The sequence below is a fragment of the Pieris rapae genome, chromosome 17 (assembly GCF_905147795.1).
Source record: "Pieris rapae chromosome 17, ilPieRapa1.1, whole genome shotgun sequence".
Taxonomy (NCBI): Eukaryota; Metazoa; Arthropoda; class Insecta; order Lepidoptera; family Pieridae; genus Pieris; species Pieris rapae.
In genome coordinates this window covers 4,487,754-4,507,929 of record NC_059525.1, presented here as the reverse complement: position 1 = coordinate 4,507,929, position 20,176 = coordinate 4,487,754, and the positions used below count along the sequence as shown (strand labels likewise).

General features: G+C 31.7%; 1 protein-coding gene across 2 annotated transcripts in view; it reads left to right on the top strand.

Moving 5' to 3' along the window:
• LOC110993956 (angiotensin-converting enzyme) overlaps positions 1–19,708 on the top strand; it is a 129,276-nt gene extending 109,568 nt beyond the window's left edge. For both annotated transcript variants that reach the window (XM_045631885.1, XM_045631884.1), the window contains 10 exons: positions 5,306–5,473; positions 10,122–10,206; positions 12,598–12,738; positions 13,506–13,682; positions 15,935–16,032; positions 16,749–17,037; positions 17,359–17,515; positions 17,849–18,025; positions 18,236–18,349; positions 18,544–19,708. In XM_045631885.1, coding sequence (XP_045487841.1) covers positions 5,306–5,473; positions 10,122–10,206; positions 12,598–12,738; positions 13,506–13,682; positions 15,935–16,032; positions 16,749–17,037; positions 17,359–17,515; positions 17,849–18,025; positions 18,236–18,349; positions 18,544–19,102 — 1,965 coding nt within the window. In that variant the 3' untranslated portion in view covers positions 19,103–19,708. The remainder of the gene's footprint in view (positions 1–5,305; positions 5,474–10,121; positions 10,207–12,597; positions 12,739–13,505; positions 13,683–15,934; positions 16,033–16,748; positions 17,038–17,358; positions 17,516–17,848; positions 18,026–18,235; positions 18,350–18,543) is intronic.
• The last annotated feature ends 468 nt before the right edge of the window (positions 19,709–20,176 follow it).

The window sequence follows — 20,176 nt, the reverse complement described above, 5'->3', positions numbered from 1 at the left end:
GAAGACAGACTTGATGTTTGGCCAGTATATCACGTGGTTTTACTAACACACATTGAGAACTTCTTAATTATAATAAATACTAGCGGATCCGACAGACGTTGTCCTGTCTACACGTCTTTAATTTCAAAATTTCAATTTTTAATAAGCCATTTTGATGAAAATTATTATTCAAATGTTATGACAATATCTAACGATCCAGCACATGCTCACACACGATATAACACAATGATAACAAAACTTTTTTTAAATTTCGGGACAGACTAAAATTAAAATTCGAATATTATTTAAAATTTGACACTGCGATGGTAGCGCCGTCTGTCGGATCCAATGTAAAACATTCCAAAATCAACAACAACTAATAAATTGAAAATTAATTAAAAAAACATTGTCCAGCGGACAAAATTGTGAATCTAAACCATTCCCAGATCCCCTTGAACACACACAAAAAATTTCGTCTAAATCGGTCCAGTCGTTTAGGAGGAGTTCAGTCACAAACACACGCACACAAGAAATATATATATTAAGATATAAATGCTTGAGCAATATAAACTATTGCTTAAGTTCTAATGTAATTGATGTGTATGTGTAAGTCTTGTATTTTATTTATTTATATATTAAGTACTCCTACAGCTAACATAAATAAATATATACCTAATTACAAACAAATACACTGAGAATATAGCCAAAGATGGAATACATGATACATTTTACAACAAAAAGATTTATAAAAGGGAACAAACAAAAAAAAACGTGGCATACACATTGTTTTAGAATGTATTAATATATAAATGCTATCCATAGAATTTTCTACAATAACTCTCAAGTTATCGATATCATCTTTCAATACCGATTAAGAGACAAAAGAAGAATAATGTTCTCTTATTCAAGATTCCTTAAAGTGGCAACTATCTCATTGTCATCTCATCCTTCGAAACCAAAAATACTTGATATGCTGTAGTATTTACTACGAAACCAAGCCAAAGGCGCCATCTACTTTCACTACTATCAACAACAATATATATGTATATTAATGACATAAAAGTGTATTTGGGTCAATCGAATCCATCGGGAATTCGACAGAATAAAGACATAAAATGCTTGTCGTATCAAAAATTCTTATACAATAGGAAAATTATTTCCCTGACCTCGATGCTTTATTGAACCTTATATTAGCCTGAGACTTTCGCAATTAGTGTTTAATATATAAACAACTTCGTCGTTTCTCACTGGATATAGAATGTAATCTTGTAATGGCGGAGACCAAGAAAAGGTTGGCCGAGGGGCAAGTGGAATGCGGCGTAAAAAGAAAAGAAATATGGGAAACACCACTCACCTTTAGTCCTCAGGCACTTCACTTGTCTCCGTGGGAGAAGACCACGTATAGAATATTAAGCGGTAAGTACTTGGTACTCTGCAGTAGCGTAAACACAGTAGTAGAAGTGAGCAAGCGTGACCTCGCGACGGCGGTAGTGGCTTCTCTCTGCGGCGCGGGCGCAAGTCTCATAGTCCCCTCCTTCCACACTTTAATATTGAAGAGAGAGAGAGAGTGGTGTTTAAGGAACGGGTGCGGTTGGGACAGAAAATGAGGACAGAGAGGACTAAGGTGATTGGATGGCGTGAACAAATCTAAAGATCAATTGTTCGATTTTCGCTAACAATAGATATTCATATCGGGTGCACTAGACACGCATTTCTTAATAATAATAATATTAAGGAAGTCACTCATGGATCCCAAATATATACCATGTTCGCTGCATCAGGAAAATGGGCTAAAACATTTTCAACGCTTAGGCACTTATGTGAAAAATTTAATTAATTTTATTACTTGACTAAAATTAAACTCTTAAAAATAAGTGTAATGATAGTCACTCACCAGTAATTACAGAGTTTTCTTTTAATTAAACATTTGTGTTCGTAAAAACTAGCGTTCCAAAATTTGTACCCAAAGCAGGTTTATTTATCGATGTTTATTTAGTAGCACTTGTGACTGAAGTTCGATAGAAGTATAAAGGATTTAACTGAAGAAAGAATGTCCGCACTGTGATATTTTACCGCGTGAACATCACTAGCATAAGGTTCGGAACAATGGGCCTGCATAAAGTTAGGATATTGTAGTAACAAGAAAAAAAAATCTAACACATTTAAATGTATTCTTAACATTTGTAAAGAGTTGAAATAAACGGGCATTATTATAATATTGGTAATAACGTATTGGATTTGACGTTAGAGGTTTTGAGGATGCGGTTAGTATAGAACAGAGTTGCCCAAACTTTTTTGTGTCGTAGACCCCTTATCGTGTTGGGTAGACCCCCTACTTACCTGATATTGATTTCCTGTAAATGTCTAACTGTATTTAAGTTTAGTGTTACAAACTTAGAGACCTAATCCTCCTTGCAATAACATAATAATATCTTAATTATTTTGAATTGATAGAGAGTCGGGACGTATTGTCGCAGTGCGGTCGTATCGTAAAAGTAGTCTTATTTCCAAGTCCATTAGAAAACGACGGAACGAGGACTTATTTACAATTTCTTTTGTCTGATATTTACTTGTTTGTTACTGTAGGGTTACCTCATTTGTACATGGAATGTTCATACAGAGATACAAAGAAATTAGGTTAAAGGACTTTTTTTATATTTTTTTTTATGTTTTTTATTTTATATTTTGTGTTTTGTATTGTTTTCTTTTATTTTTTTTTATTGTGCGTTTGTCAACTGTTTTTTATGTGGAATAATGCCCATACCCTCCACATTGACATTTGAAGAGCTAGTCGGTCTTTGTCACCGTATCCAACAAAAAAGATAGTAAACAAAGTGTTTCTATCTTTACTTAAGAATAAAACAGGATTTATCCCGAGGAGTTCCACTACGATAGGAGCAATATCGCCTACTTATTTATTGTATTTATGCCTATCAGAATATTTGGTACAATGTCGGCAACCCTGTTTATATCATGTTTACGATATTAGGTAAATAAAATACTCGGACATGTTACTATTTGCTCAATTGTTTTTCTAGATCACAATACTATGTTTTGTAGACGATATTTATTTAAAATAATAATAATATAACTCATTTCATGTCTTTTACAGTCTAAATAAACAAAAATACAGTTAAAGAAAAACACTTTTTAACGGATTATAGTTATGTATTATTGTATTTAAACTTATAATTATTTGTACATAATTTTAAATTTAAACCGACGTTTCGCGTGCTTTACAGCGTGCGTGGTCACGGTGACTGAAGACAAAGGTGTTAAATGTCAAAAAGTATTACAGCTGCAGTAAATGTTGTGTTATCTGTATTTATTTCCCCGGAGTTGGTATCGACTATAATCCGTTAAAAAGTGTTTTTCTTTAAATGTGTAAAAGTTATGTTAATAAAAGACAATACTAAAAATACAGTTTTTTTTTCAAATTTGTTAAGTTGAATTTTATCCAAAATGTGTGCAAATAATAACAGAATCGCGTTAAAATGAAAACTATTTCCGAGTTTGTAGTAATGAAAGAATAACACGCCTCTTTTCCTCAAAGTAAAAATAGCAAAGCCATTTCAAAGAGGTATTTTATATGCTTTTGTCCGTGACAAATGTACCATTAGACTTATACAAACCATTTAGTATAAAATAATAATTAAAATTAAATAATAAAATATATGAAAATAATAACGAAAACATCCTTGTACTTCTTAGGGACACACATTCTGAAAGAATCTTTTCAAGATTACATCAAATAAATTCATTAGTATAAATAACTGGTCGGTCATGACTATGGAATCATTTAAATGTATTATATGATTTGGACAATCTTTTAAAAACTTCTTAGGAAACTATTTGAATCATTTTCTGGGATTGAAGGCTTTGTTTCACTTAGGGTTTCTTTTCGTCTATCTACCATACTGCTAGATTTGTGAGCAGATGAGAAAAATGTTGGAACACTTGTTAGCTTGCGTACTCCCGATCCGACAAGCGAATAGAGAATGCTTGAATAGAAGATGTTTCTAAACTAATTAACATAGAACATACATTTCAAAGAAGTTTAGAAGATTAGAGGAAATACAGCATGTTAGAATTAAATAAGCTTACATAGAATTCGATTTTATATTAGACGAAAAAATAAAGGTATAGACGAAATATCACCAAAATTTAAAGGCAAAAATATTTATGAACATGACTTATGAATAGGTTACATGCACTAAAATTCTTATTTTAATATAAGATTACTACGGAAACGATATTGTCTTTAATTAGTATAACAATAATAAATAATATCGCCTGACCAAATTCCATTGTAATCAAGAAAAGAAAGCCTAACATGAAAAGGCGTAAATTGGACACAATAATATTAGGGTATTGTGTATTGTTTTCTAGGGCGTACATTTCTATTATACCATACTAGATGAGTGAAAAAAATGTCACAAAAGCTCCGCCCATGTTATGTTCTATGAAATTCGCGTTTAGAATGAAAATTCCATTAAGAGCGCGTAGTCTAGCAAAATTTATGATTTTACACTGATGTCTACCGCTTTAGTGAGAAACGCAATCTCCGCGGCGCAATGGTCGCATCTTTAGTACAAACTCGAGGGCATTTTAAACCGTGCGTGGCATATGCAATTAGATAAAATAAATATATGTAATTTACTTAACAAGTGTCAGATTAACCGTGGAGAGAGTAGCCTACCGAACTAATATTTTTTTAATGAGTTTCTATATAACCAATAAACAGATTCAAAGAACATTTCGATAATAATGATTCCGCCTATGTGTTATTTTATATATGCCAGCAAAACTTATAAGAACTTTAGTAGTTAGTTGATTTTTTTTAAATATTTTATTGGCATCTAACCTTATGTGTTATTAAAATTATAATGACCTAGGTATCACGAAATAAAGTACATTATATATTAAATAAAATCAAATAAAGTAGCATCTGTTTAGTATACATAGCAGTTTAAATTAAAATTTATTGGAACATTCTTAATTTTTACTAATTGTATAAATTGTAATTGTATTTTGTTTTATTTTTTAGTTATAACTAATTATTATTATTAAAAAAGAAACATTAATTATTGTGTACTTGTTTTTTAAAATGCGTTCAGTAATTTAAAAACTTTTTGGAATAATTCATATATTTTTAGTGTTCGTAAAGCCGTCATTGGCCTTAAAACGTGAATTTTGTGATTTTTATTATATTCGTTAATATATTTTATTCCAAACATCGAGAAACGCATGCATACAAAACATCCAATTAAAATCAGTCCAGATAATTTATTTATAAATATATGTCTTAATAGTAACTCTATTTCAGTTGGAACGTGATAAGGCCTTCGGAATCTTCTCACGCCAGCAAAAGACGGATGTAAAATCTGCCTTCAACTCCCACACTTTGACAGCTGATGACGACATCCTACGAAGGAGAGTTAAGCTGCTGCTGCAACCTGGTGATTCTCTTTTGGAACCCGAACAATGGATTCGGGTAAGTTTTTGTTGTTATATAGTATTACAACTATTTAACTTGGAAGAAATGGCTTCTTTTGCTTTGCAAAGATTTCGTGCATTTGTCAAACTGTTTTGCAACCTTAAATAAATATCTGATTCTGTTTATATGACACTATAATCAAACAATATACACACCATAATTTTTGAGATGTCGCCTTATTTCATAGAACTTAGCAAAGCAAACGAAATTATTCCTTGTCTATTTCTGTCAAATAGTGTTCAAGATATGTTAAAATGGCTCTTTTCTGATCAGTAACTGAAAAGTATTAATTCTGATTTTAGTTTGTGAGGAATTATTGTTTTATTTCTATAATAAAAACTCTTCTTTAATTAGTTATCTCTTTGTATATTTTATGACCTAAAACTTCTATTGTAGAATAGTATATATATTGTATCTAATAAAGGCACCACCCTTTAACAAAGATGTTCAAAACCTAAAAAAAAATCTACTCTATTAATATATATATATATATATATGTGATAAATTAATATTAGATGATTTCCCTATTCATAAAATTCTTATTACCATTTAAACTAAAATGTTCTCATCAAACTAAACAAAATAGAAGAAATTTAGGACTTTAGTTTACATTGATACGCAGCCAAATATAGTGCTTTATGCTAGCGCAAAGTTAATTCTCAATCGGCATAGACGGGATATTGCACTTGAATCCAATGATTGGTATAATACGGTATTGACCTATATCCAGCGAAATATCTAATTCTTTATTGTATAAGATAATAGAGAACCTCATGTTAATTGCGGTATTTGATATATATGTTCGTTCAATTATGTACGAAGTTATACAAGGAAAAATGTTCGATCATATTTGTATCTACCCACGTATTTGAGTATTGAATTACTGAATCGTATAAATTGATTTGAACGATTGTATTTTCGGAATATAATGATATCTTTCTTTAATATCTAAATTATCTATGCTGTTTATTTTGATTCTTATTTGATGGTCTTATCAATTATAAATAAATATATGTACAATGTGGTTTCTGGAATGATGTTATAAAAGATTTCTCGGTAGTTAAAACGAAAATTACGTATTAAGTTTGGAGCTCTCAGGAAATATATGAATTTGTAAAATTAGTAAGTTACTCATTTCATGATTAACAATGTTCATACTAAATAGATGTAAGTACATATTGGGTGGAACGGATTTTTACTAGTCGAATCATACCGTATTCCAAATCGTAAATTAGACCCTTTTTCAAATGACATCTACTATAAAAATTGTCAATCCTCACAAAATTCAACGTTGTAACGTAACGTAAAGTTGAAATATTAATTAAATTACACATCAGATCGAAATAAGTAGGTCGTTATAAATATTGGAATTGGAATAACATGCATGGTCTTTATATATTTATATTTCAACTAGAACCTTAGGCTAAATCCCCATTATAATGCCAATCATAGTTCGTCCCCGGTCCGATTTCCGTCCGGTGAATTCATCGTATAGTTTGGTTTTGACTTGAATTTGACTTTTAAAGAAAACACTTTTTACCGGATTGAAGCTATGTATTATTATAAACTTATCACTATTTAACATTATTTTAAATATATCCGACGTTTCGCGTGCTTTACAGCGTGCGTGGTTACGGTGACTGAAGACAAAGGTGTTGAATATCAAAAAAGTATCACAGCTGTAGAAAAAGTTGTATTATATGTCTTCATTTTCCCGGAGTTTGCATTGACTAAAAGATGAAGGGTTTTTGCAGAAATTGCTCACGGTGTCCTCCATTTTCGCGGATTTTTGTATTGACATTTGAAGTTGACTGTTAAGGAACTGAATGCACACATTGATTTTGCTTTAATAATACGACGACAGAAGAAACAGCCAAGAGGGTTGTAATAAAAGAACGTGTTAATATCTTGGCAATAGAGTAAACATTAAGCCGCCTATTCAAAAAGGATTTTACCCTAGTCCGTTATAGTACTAAAGTCCTGGCATAGCAATTATCTCTTGTTTTGCTTAAGTTAACGAGGTTGGTAAGGGTAAAGGGTTCCGCATCCCCAAACCTAACGATTATAAGGAATTATTAATATGTTTTCGTCTATGTTTAGACGTCTATTAGGAACTTGATAAATTCACGCTTCAGTATATAACCTGTTTTGACAACATTGTTACTTCCATTTTGACCCTTGAAATTTAACTAATCTAACAAAATTTAATTAAATAAATTTATAAATTTTTGTATTGTAAATAAGTGTTGACGCTTTTAAACGTATTGACTTTCTTACTATATCTAGTCTAGAGAAGTAGTTAATATACGGATACTAGCGGATCCGACAGACGTTGTCCTGTCTACACGTCTTTAATTTCAAAATTTCAATTTTTAATAAGCCATTTTGATGAAAATTATTATTCAAATGTTATGACAATATCTAACGATCCAGCACATGGTCACACACGATATAACACAATGATAACAAAACTTTTTTTAAATTTCGGGACAGACTAAAATTAAAATTCGAATATTATTTAAAATTTGACACTGCGATGGTAGCGCCGTCTGTCGGATCCAATGTAAAACATTCCAAAATCAATCAATCAACAACTAATAAATTGAAAATTAATTAAAAAAACATTGTCCAGCGGACAAAATTGTGAATCTAAACCATTCCCAGATCCCCTTGAACACACACAAAAAATTTCGTCTAAATCGGTCCAGTCGTTTAGGAGGAGTTCAGTCACATACACACGCACACAAGAAATATATATATTAAGATAACATAAACTATATTATTAACAGTGCACTCACTAGTGTCATTAATATTCATTCATTTATACGTTGTAAAACAATATGAATACTAATAAATATAAAAGAAAATATGTTTTCACAAATTTTACACCTGAATTTTATTATAACATAAAAATTTCAAAGGAAAAACTTAACTCAATTTAGCAAACAATTTCCGAACCAATTTGACTTAGAGTCCTTCAGGTATAGAGAATAATAATTATTACAAGACCGTCAAAGCTCTTGGGAGCCTACTGGCAATGTGAGTGGCATCTGTGAGTATCACTTAACATAGGTGAGCCGCCTGCCCATATGCCTCCTATTGCATAAAAAACAGCCAAATAAAAAACTTAAATTAAATAGAAACTTAAACCTCATTAAGAGCGTGATACACAAAGGAATATTCAACAATTAAATATAGAATAACTAGCGGACTCCGCCAAGCGATGCTGTGACTAAGGTTTTTGTTATATTACATAGCAGTAAACTATTCAAGGGAAACGGTAGGAGAACTTATGCGAAAGGTAGATTAGGTAGGTAGCTTATGTGAGACGTTGGACTTTTAATACGGCGCCATCTGTATGAAATAATAAACAAATATTTGCAATAAAATAATGTTGCGGGTATAAATTGAGATATTAGCTATACTATCTTTTAAGTTAGATCAAACTGCACACGGTGTGCAAATTTGATTGATATCGGTTCGGTAGTTTAAGACTCCATAGCGGACGAACAACATGACACGTAATTTATTAAGATATCATTATAAATGTCACGCGAACATTGTGTTTTCACTTAAATATTAAATCATTAAATTCAATTACGTGTATGAGTAAAAGAAATTCAATATAAGCTAAAAACACATACCCAAAGAACATTGTTTCAAACAAGCTGATTAGCAAGTTTATTCAGCATGTAGCAATGTGCTCCACTTAACTGCGCACGTTGAGAGTCGTTAAACCGTACAATTGCTCCTTGCCTCTGAAATTCAGCGTGTGTTAACCATTTATTGTTTCATACATTGTTAATTTACCTTATGCATATAACTTAGTAGAAATGGAAGCCAAAAGAAATCGACGCGTTTCACGTGACATATACACATATACTTATTTCTTATATATATATATATACGTATACCTTTAACAAAATGTAAAAATTTCGATACTCTATGATCATATCAATTTAAAAGTAAAAGTCAAACCAGGAAATACCAGATATGGATAATATAATATACCAGAAAAAATAATATCTTGTTAAGCTGTCCTATACTGATACAGAAAACATTCTTATCGTACAAAAATAGTATAGGTATAAATTTGTTAAGTAAAATTAATTAATTAAGTAACGTTTAGATGTAAAAGGAAGAGACTGGCTGCCCACAACACAGGGAATCATAGTGTGGGGGCCAGTGCACTCTACTTTATAGAAACATTAATGTATTTTGTGTCTAATAAAGTTATTTCTTTCTTTCTTTCTTTCTTCATGGAATAATCTCTTGGTTTTGGTTCGATTGGTACACACCTGGAGATCGAACCTATAATCTCATTGGGTGAGGCAATGCTTTACTGCTCTGCTTGGAACTGAAAATAGTTAAATTTCAAATTTATCTCGAATACCAGTAACAATTACAGAGGTAATGTTTTGGAATAACTTTATATGTTATCTAACAAGCTTAGTAGATAGTTGCACCGAAAAAAAAAAATATGTCGGTAGGTCTACCCACATTTTATACACAATTATATTAAACAAATTTAGCAATGACCAAGGCATCTAATGAACTTTGAATCTATTAACTCTGTGACTCTAATTTTAAAGGTAATATTAATTCTGTTGTTTGGTTATGTCTTATGCACTATTCTTGTCCACAGCTGGTGACATTTGCAGACACCTCACTCAACCACATCCGATTCGCTCCGGATTACGAATGCGCCACAAATAATTGTACTTTAAGAGGTAATATAATTTTGTTGTTTCCACTTATTCTGTTTGGCTTATTAAAGTGTTAATCCCGTTGTTTCATAAGATAATATTAAGCAATTATGAGATAATAAATTATGTATATATGTTTGATTATTGTGTAGTCATGGGCTAGTATTTTTTTGGGTTATATTAAAAGGCCGCCAACGCACTCGCGAGCCGCGAGGCATTGAGACTGTCCATGGGCGGCGGTATCACTTAACATCAGGTGAGCCTCCTGCCCGTTTGCCCCCTGTTCTATAAAAAAATAGATCAATCTCCCTTGTTTGCCTTGCTGAAAGACTTATTGATTGGCTGGGACTGAAATTCACGACTAACGGATTATCCTATGATATAACCACGCAGCCACTGTTAATTAACACATAAATTAATGTTACGTTATTGCAAAACTTATCTTAGAACTAAATATAATATTTATGTTTTTAAAAAAATACTTTGAAATTGATTATATCAGCACAGCCCTGTGGGTGAAAGGAAAAAATTACCGTACCTTTTCGATCGTATTATAGACTGTCAAAAACTTCCAATCCACCCTTTTGCGCGATTATTTTGCGTTACGCCTCTAACAAATATTGCATACAAATACGAGGATTCGACTTTGCCAATTAGATCCTTTAACTGTAAACAGATATGTGTTGTAACATTGTTATATGTGCACATGCTTGATGATGTAACATTAAATACCCACAGCGAGTCTTTTCTGTATTTGTTTACATAGTAATATTTTTTTGGGAATCTTTCTGAACTGAAAGTCAGCTGATAAATTCTAAAAATGAAATATCATATACATATAATAATATATGTATAGTGGGATACATAATCGCTCAGTGTATATAATGTAACTGTATCAGTGTTTGCTTCGTTGGATAATCAACTAATTAATAAAACTTTTGTACGCTAAGAGTGAAATAAAGTCAAGTCTAGACTTTAGATTCTGAACTTTAAATTAATTTCGTTTTGAGTATTAAGTAACAACTGCACTGTCTACGTTTTAAGTTCTACAATTAGTACATATGTGTAGATTTAATAACTTCATAAGTGGCCAACAATTCCAGAAGTACATAGTAGAAAAAGATAAAATAGCCAACTTAAACAGATTTATTTATATTCAAATGGTGGGCAATATCGTTAAGTCTGGTATAAGGTTTTTAAAACTGTCACTGTTAATAGTTACATAGCTATAAAGTTAAATAAAAAAAGGTTGTGTGTAAAGTCGATTTACGGAAGATAGTTAAACGTGACAATGGCATAACAAAACATTGATGAAATGATTGCATACTTAAGTCCTCGAGAGGAAGAGAGATAGATGAGGTGCAAGAGTACAATAAGTGTACTGCGTTACGGGACAATGGGGAAATGATGTGTGTGCATCTGGCATTTTTAGATTTATTAGACACGTAAAAAAACCTTTGCCATATATATGTCACCGTAAGATTGTAAACATCGTTATATTACAATCTATCTAGTAAGATTGTAAACTATCGATAGATTGTTAACCGTATCATTATGATTGCAATTTAACGCATAATTTTTCGCTATATTGTAATCTACTTTTCGATAGTTTACAATCTTACTGTATAGATTGTAATATAACGATGTTTACAATCTTACGGTGACATATTACTATATACATATGTATATAGTCATCCAAATAAACTCATCTGACTTCCACTAACGATAGCAATAGCAAACGGCATAGAGATGTCTTTCTTGTAACATTCATGTAAAAACTCAATTGGTTTTATAGTGTACTGGTGCTGACATGAACTAAAACAAATTTCCGCGGATTTAATGATGAATAATGTAACAATTTGCTGGCTAGTGAAATATTTTTTGCCCCTAAAGATTATTATTGTAATTTAAGTCAGAAAACGTCAGAAAAATTTAAAGTACGGCGGCGGTTGTTAAAAGGATGTTTAAATAAATCAAACTCTTTGTTTCATTCTAGGTGTCAACTGTCTTTAATCGTTAAAACATACGGCTATAACTAAAGCTAGACTAACATAAAACTAACTTGAAGTATTTAAGGGTTCCTAAAGCTAAGGCACATCTGTTACCTATAAGGAATATGAGTGTAATCGTTGGACATTATTGGAAACGAGACTGTTATGTTACAATTTATGAGTGTATAAATGGCTCATTTATTACTCACAACACATTAACAAAACTCATTGAAATCTTTAAGTGTAAAATGATTGTTGACATTTTCGCTTCTAGTTAATATCTTAAATAATGGTAGGTCGCATAACTTGCGCCACGTGATTTTTTTGTATTAATATATAATAATTATAAAAATAATGTACCAGTTCTGTCATTTCTAGAAAGGGTTGCTTTATATGTGGGCATTCATCTTATTTTATATTGCAGAATTGCAGAACAATCTAGCACGAGAACAAGATGAGCAAATCCTCAAGCGAATGAAAGAGTCATGGGAGAAGAAGCTGCCAGACTTCAACGATTACTTAGATAACATACTACCATTACTAAGGAATGCTTCTAAAGAAAACCGTAAGTGTGATATCAATAATCATGCTTCAACTGTTTAAGTCCCAATTTATAACTAATTTAAGACAAATTTCAGAACTTTCCACTTATCTCAATATATGTTATGGCTATTGGAAATGATTTTGTTGGCGCCCTTTAATGTTTACAAAGCGCGTTTGTGCTATCGGGTACTCTCAAATTATAAATGACCGTTTATTTATGGTTTCGAGTAGTATTGGCCCAGTACGTTTGCGCCTCATAACGGTATGATCGTGGGATTACGGCTGTGGACCAATTTTATTTTCCTTAATTCACAATTCATACTGGTAGTGAAGTGAATATTAAAAAACTAAAAACCTGTCTTAATCCCGAAATTAATGTGCCAGGTACGGAAGGCGTACCTGCTTTTCTATAAAAAGGTTCATATATACTGTCAAATATGAGGCTGTCTTGCTAATTATATAATATACCTTTATCGTAAATAGCTGAAAGGAATGAAAGGAAATAATTTTCATTGTTTTTTATGCAAACAAGAGCCGGCGAAAGTTATTTTAATGCAAATGAAAATATGTTTTCATTCCGCAGCGTTAATTGGTATATACTGGCCGGCCTCCGAATTGCAATATTCTCTTCCGCACGCAACTTTTTTATTGCCTTGTACTTTTTTAAACAGTATATTTTGTAATTATTAGATGGAAACACAGAAATTTTATTTTACGTAACACCTTTTTTCAAGGAATTGTTCTGAATTCAAATTACACAATTTCAATTTATATTTCTTTTTTTTGTAGTTTATAACTCTGTGGAGGAATACTGGGACGCCCTCACAGAGTATGAAGGCGCTACGTTGAAGGCTCGCGAGATCTGGGATCATGTGAAGCCATTATACATGAAGCTGAACAAATATGTCGCTTTAAGACTGAAGGGGGCAGACGCTGTTGGGAAACCATTGCCAATTCATTCACTCAGTAAGTCGCCCAGAGGAAATGTACTAACTTTTTTTATAGAACAAAAGTAAATACATTTCTTTAAAAAAAAAAAAAAAACGGATAAACGGGCAGGAGGCTCACCTGATTTTAAGTGATACCGCCGCCCATGGACACTGTCAATAACTGTCAAATTTCAGTATTCATATTTTCTACGATATCGACGACGGTATTTTGGTGTACGTACTTGTTTCTGTCTAGTAACATCTTTTTTTTAAAATTACTATTAAATATTTTTGTCCTGTTATAGTAATGACTCCTTATGCGATGTTGACTGTCCTGATAGACACGCAAGGAACTACTTAATCATAACATCGCCACATGCATTTAGACCATCTCGGTGATGATCGAATATAATTCTTTTTTTTTTATTCATTTGTACGGTTCTTGTACGACAACATTCAATCGAACACAATATATTTTTTTCCACACAAATGGATAACACTTTATTAAACGTATCTTTATGTTATGTCATACGCCAATATCATAATATAAGCACAGACTAAATATAAGAAATCGATTTTTAACAAAAAAAAATGCTATTATGGCCTCCAAATGTAATGACTGTTTTCATTCTTAGATACTAAAATAACACGAAATAAGTAATTTAAAAAATATACTTATGTAAAGCGTGCTATACAAGATTATCTCCTACATAAAGAGACTTCGATCGAAAATCAAATTACGGCAGATAACACCCAGAGGATGTCAAGACCACGATGTCAAAAATCGTGACCTTTCTATATACTAATTTCAGTATTCTGATAAGATTTTTCATATCTTGAAATGGAATTTAATTGTTGATTATTATAAAAAAAATCACTCATTAACGTGTAAAGTGTAAGAACGAGAACAAGATGAGCAAATCCTCTAGCGAAAAGAAATTGCCCTGAAAATTTTTGACTCAATCATTTTAACAGAGATGTTGATGTTAGAAACGCTTAAAATTGAAACAAATAACGGAACAGTTAAATTATAGTAATTAAGAAGGTCTTTATATTAGAGATGTAATTTTACACAATATTATACAGGTTAAATATATTTATATTATTATTGGTGTTATTTCAGGACAATATTAGACCCAGTTATTCATTGTAAAGCTAGAAAAAACAAGCTCAAAAACACAACAAAGTTTATTTGGTCAGGTTTTGTCCCTCATTTGCTTATTACGTGACATGATTCTGTAGTACCTACTGTTTGCTTTTAAAACAGAGGATTTCTTTCTAAAAAATCTGTTGTCTGTAAAGTCGGTTTATTGACGAATATATATACGGATAGGAGAGAGTATAATAGGAGAATATATATACGGAGAAGGAGGTAAATGGAAATCACAATTGAATTAAGCAAGTTAGATTTATTTGTACCCATAAATACGCTTGAATTTCAATCTTTAAATGGAACGCATCACAGGTAACGACGCGCCGCGACACGGTAACGCTGCATGAGTCATGTTTTTTCGTGCGTGCAGCCGGCATCGAATTATAAGACGATGTCACATCAAAATTTCTAATTTAAAAAAAAACTTAATGTTCCTAGATTAAAACTTATTTTGTTCTATTCCGTGAATCAACGAAGAACGTGAAGTATAAGGCCTGTATCGTGATTAAACAATCATATATCATAGAATTTGCATGTAAAACGAAATGGTGGAGTTTAAACTGCAAGTAGGTACAACGGTACAGTGATATATTTGGCAAAAAGCTTCCTTTTCATTTTTCAATACTTTATCGTGTCGTGTATCATATTTCTTTTCAACCGTATTAAATACTAATGGAGACCATTGAGAGATTAATTTAATAACAGTTTTATTAAATATTTCGTAAGTATATCCAAAGAGATTACAGACTTATATATCCTTTTTTTTATATATTCGAGGTGGAAATGCATTTATGCCCTAAAATCTCTGCTATTCAGAGACTGGCGGAAAGACAAAAAAAAGCTAAGCTTTTACATAAAATACAAATTCAGTGACATGAAAATATTCCCGTTTTTAAAACGTATTTACAGAATTGTAAAGAACCAAATTCGCTGTTAACGTTAATTTCAACGTTTAACATCGCAGACAAAATATTCGTTTCAACTCCGTATAAATCTCACTATTTTACAGCTATAAAAATCCCCTCGAGAAACATATTCCAATGCTTTTCTTATATGCCAATAAAATCTATCGAAATACGGTTATACGATTTTCGACGAGAGGGATTGTAAATAACGATACTTTCAAATCTTTCTAGGGTCCCTGACCGGGGATGACTGGTCAAATTTAATTGAGATGTTACTACCTAAACATTCGGATATTTATCAGAAGCTCTATGCCAATTTGCATGTTATGGTAAGTATTTTTTTATCTTACTGATTACATTGCGTTTGCAATTTTATATTTAATCATTTTAAAAATAAATCAAACAATAAGAGAGAAGATTGATTGGTTTGGAAGGTCTTTTGTTGCTGTTAACTTCATTCAACAAGACCTCCTGGTAGTTTTGCGAACGGATGGCGTAGTTTTGCTCTTTCGCGAATTTTGTAAACGTTTTTGACATTCATAAGCATGCCTTAAGTCGCATCTAAATTGAATAAATAAATTTTGATTTGATTTGATTCAAAATTTTAAATTCGTTATGTCAAGTCTGGGACATGGGACCATACATATATTTAAGTCTGTGTGAGTGATATTTAAGTATTTTTAATATCAAACCCAGGACTGGTTATATGCCGTACTCCGTACGCCGCATTTAACGCAATGCGTTAGTCTGTTATAGTTACTTGGGTATGCATAAAATATATTTTCGCTACATTCCCAAGAGCCATCGTGCATCAACTGCTTACATTTTAAATGTATGAATAAACTAAAAGACTGTGAACGTTTTTTTCATTCACTGCGTAACTAATGTTTATTCTTTTACAATTATTGTAACAGAACTTCTCTGTAGATTTTCCTTCTTGCACTTGATTCTACATGAAAACACACTTTTATTATTTTTGTTTTATATAGATTAAGTCTAGAATGATCTTTACCCTTTGTTATATTGGTTATACACTTTTTTATAGGATATGGGTGGTTTGAACGCATACAAAGAAGCCGAGAAAGTCATAAACCATCTTAACTTCGGTGAAATACCCTCCGAAATAATAAATGAATCAGACTACAACGGTACTTGCCCATCGACAATTGTTGACTGGTGCCAGCCAAATAAACTGAAACTTGTTACTTGCAAGGATGTCAGTATATCAAATTACATGGAGGCTCATGAGATGGCTATGAAATTAAAGTACAAACTGATTGCTGCTACCCACAGTAACAATACATATGCATTAAGAGAAGCGCCCAGATACTCAGGTACTCATAATTTCAACGAAATATTGATTTATGTTCAGCAAATTGAATCCTGTTTACCCACTTAGTTTGTGAAGATCCAGGGTCTGTTTCCCAGCAAATTCCTTTGAAAATCATAAAAATAGTTAAATAACTGTACTATATATGTATAGACATTATATATATTATTGTGAACTGAAATCACACGAATTCACATTTCTTACTAGATCGATAATGTTATTTTATCGTATATAAAATTTATTAGGAATTTTATATTATAAATCTTCAGTTATATATTGGACAGTATATTCATATTTCTCCCTCTTAAATGTTATCTTTTTGCAGCTGTCTACGAGGCTATTCCAGGCTTTGTTTCACTATTGTCAATGACTCCACATACTCTGGACCGCGCTGGATTATATTCTCTGGAAAGATTTAACTACAATCCAAACTACCACCGCCTTGTGCTACAGCTGATTATTGCTCTGCGAGATTTACCTAGGTACTGATGCTATTAATTTACAATGATATGAATTATCAGGAGTATCTCAAGTAGGAGAATAGTTTATTTGGGATAGAGTTTAGGAGTACGTATAGAGTTCGGTTCCGACTTCGCATGACATAAAATTTATTTTATGAAATATGTAGACATTTTATGAAGTATTGGACTGTCTTGTTTTTAATAGTTTCCGCAGTGAAGATGTTGTAGGATTTTTACTAGGATTTTTTCTGATCATCGAAGTTTTTATTTAGATCCCTTTTTTTCAAAATATTCAAGAGGTTCAGCTTAATTCTGTAAAGAGCATTTTCTTAAGTTTTATATTTCTTTTTTCAGATTGAACTTTTACATGGCGGCAGATGAATGGCGTCTCCAGGTATTAACGGGAAAGGTTCCTTATGCCAAAATTGCCAACAGCTGGAGCGAGTTCCGGAAAAACTTCTCTCTTATCGAGTCTTCCAATATTGATATTTTGGGAGATCCTTACGTCCTTATGAATAAACCACATGTAGGGTGCGTTAAAAAAATAATTAATTTTTATACCATTGAAAACGTTTTAGCCAACTATTACAATCAAATGTTTGGTACTTCTTCAACCCGTTCACAGTTCACATTCGAATTGAGATACGCAAATTGATACAATATCGTTACACATATACCTAAGTTATATTATATATATTTATATTATATCACATTGTAATAACATTATTTAAAAATTTGCAGAAAATTCATGGGATTGATTCTGAAGTATCAAGTATATCAATCATTTGCTGAAGAACTGATGTCAGATGACGATGATTTGGTAGAACATGTTGCGGAAAATAACCAACGACTAATGTGAGTTTATTTTAACATTCACACAATAATAACATATTTTATTAAAAATTGAATGTACATAATATACAGAATCAAAAGTGCTCAAAGCGTACCTACTCTGTGTGTCGCGCAATATGAGTTGTAAATCGATTAAAGGAAATATAAAACACATTAGTTTCAACGCAAAAATTTAACGAAAAATTATTTTGTTTCAGTGATACAATGATGCACGGTTACGCCTTTGTCTGGACCGAAATGGTCAGCGATTTACTTGCTAAACGTGAAAATGGTTTAGAGTACACAGGCCTTACAGATTACTTCAGACTTTTAGACGAATATCTTGATAACCAGTTAGATCCAACCAGTGAAAACACTTTTGAAGAATACATAGATCCACCAACAGAGGCTGATAATGAAAACGAAATAATCGATGACAAGAAGGAAAACGAGGCACCAGATTATGAAGATAACGAGGATCAGCAAAAAACACATGATGATATAAATGAAAACATTATCGAAACTGATGATGAGTCTCATGCAAAGTCTGGTAGCGAGGCATCTACGGTTGGAGTGCTCGAAATCAAAAATCCTGTAGCAGCTTCAGATCAGAATGAAAACATCAATCCTAAAGAAGCATCTTACAATGTGTATTGGTGGATAGGCATTGCTGTAGCGATAGCAGTTGTTATTGTACTCGTTGCTATTATAGCAAGAAAACGCCACAACCACAGAAAACAGTTAGAACGCCAAAGACGACAGAACTCGTCCGCCTGATTTGAGGAATATCGGTTCTAGAAACGGAACCGATTTAAGACATTAGTGAATTTGTGCCAATACGGTATATGTGTGAGTCTGAGTACAAATATGTTTCATGTGTATTTAATTTTTATGTGTTTGTCTCTCTCTGGTGCTCTTAACATAATTCCATTTCACCGCATTTAAATTTTATTTTTATCATAGAATCTTCATATACATTAAGTGTAATGTTAAGGAGAAGGAACTATTTTTGTACATATCACAATTTGAGGATAAATGATTGTTACCAAGTGTTTTAAATAGGTGTATTTATACATAGGTGTAATTTCGCTGTGCCTTAAGCGTTTCAATTTCGTGTAAGTACTATTAATAATATAGGGTGATCTTTGTAATAAATACAAAGTAAATTTTATAAATCTTTACTATGGCGTATAATGACCAAATTCCGAAAATGTTCTGTTATATTTTATTTCGTTTCTGTTTATTCGACGTTCAAATTGTAATTAATGAAATACATATTAACTTATTCGATATTTATAATGTTTATTTAACTAGTTATTTATTGTCGAAGCATGAAATACCAAATATTGTCAAAATTTCAAGAAAATAAATGTTTTAAACATATTTTTCTCTTTAATTTCATAATTGTCCTATGAGACATGTTCTGGTATCAATAAATTAATCATTAAACATCGTTTTAAATATATTTTGATTGTTGTTATTTTGAAGTTTCTATAGTAGTTATAATTAATCAGAAAAGTATATCATTAAGTATATCATTACCTTTTTTAAAAGTTTTTGGTTTGATTTATCCCGTTCATCAGGAAGTACTCCTCTACTCAAGGTATTCTAAATATCTAACTTCAATCGAATCCACATCAAACTGCAGACTAACGTAATTATAAAGTTAAAAAGCGTAGTATTTTATTTTATAATCCATTTATCGAGAGAAGCTTCTGTTCGGTTCTGGGTCATCGGGTTACTCAAATAATAGAGAATGTTAGTTTTACTCTTTATTAACCATTCTCGTACAACAATATAATATAAGCGAAATCACTAAAAGTTAATGTCTATGTAAAGAATCAATGCAAA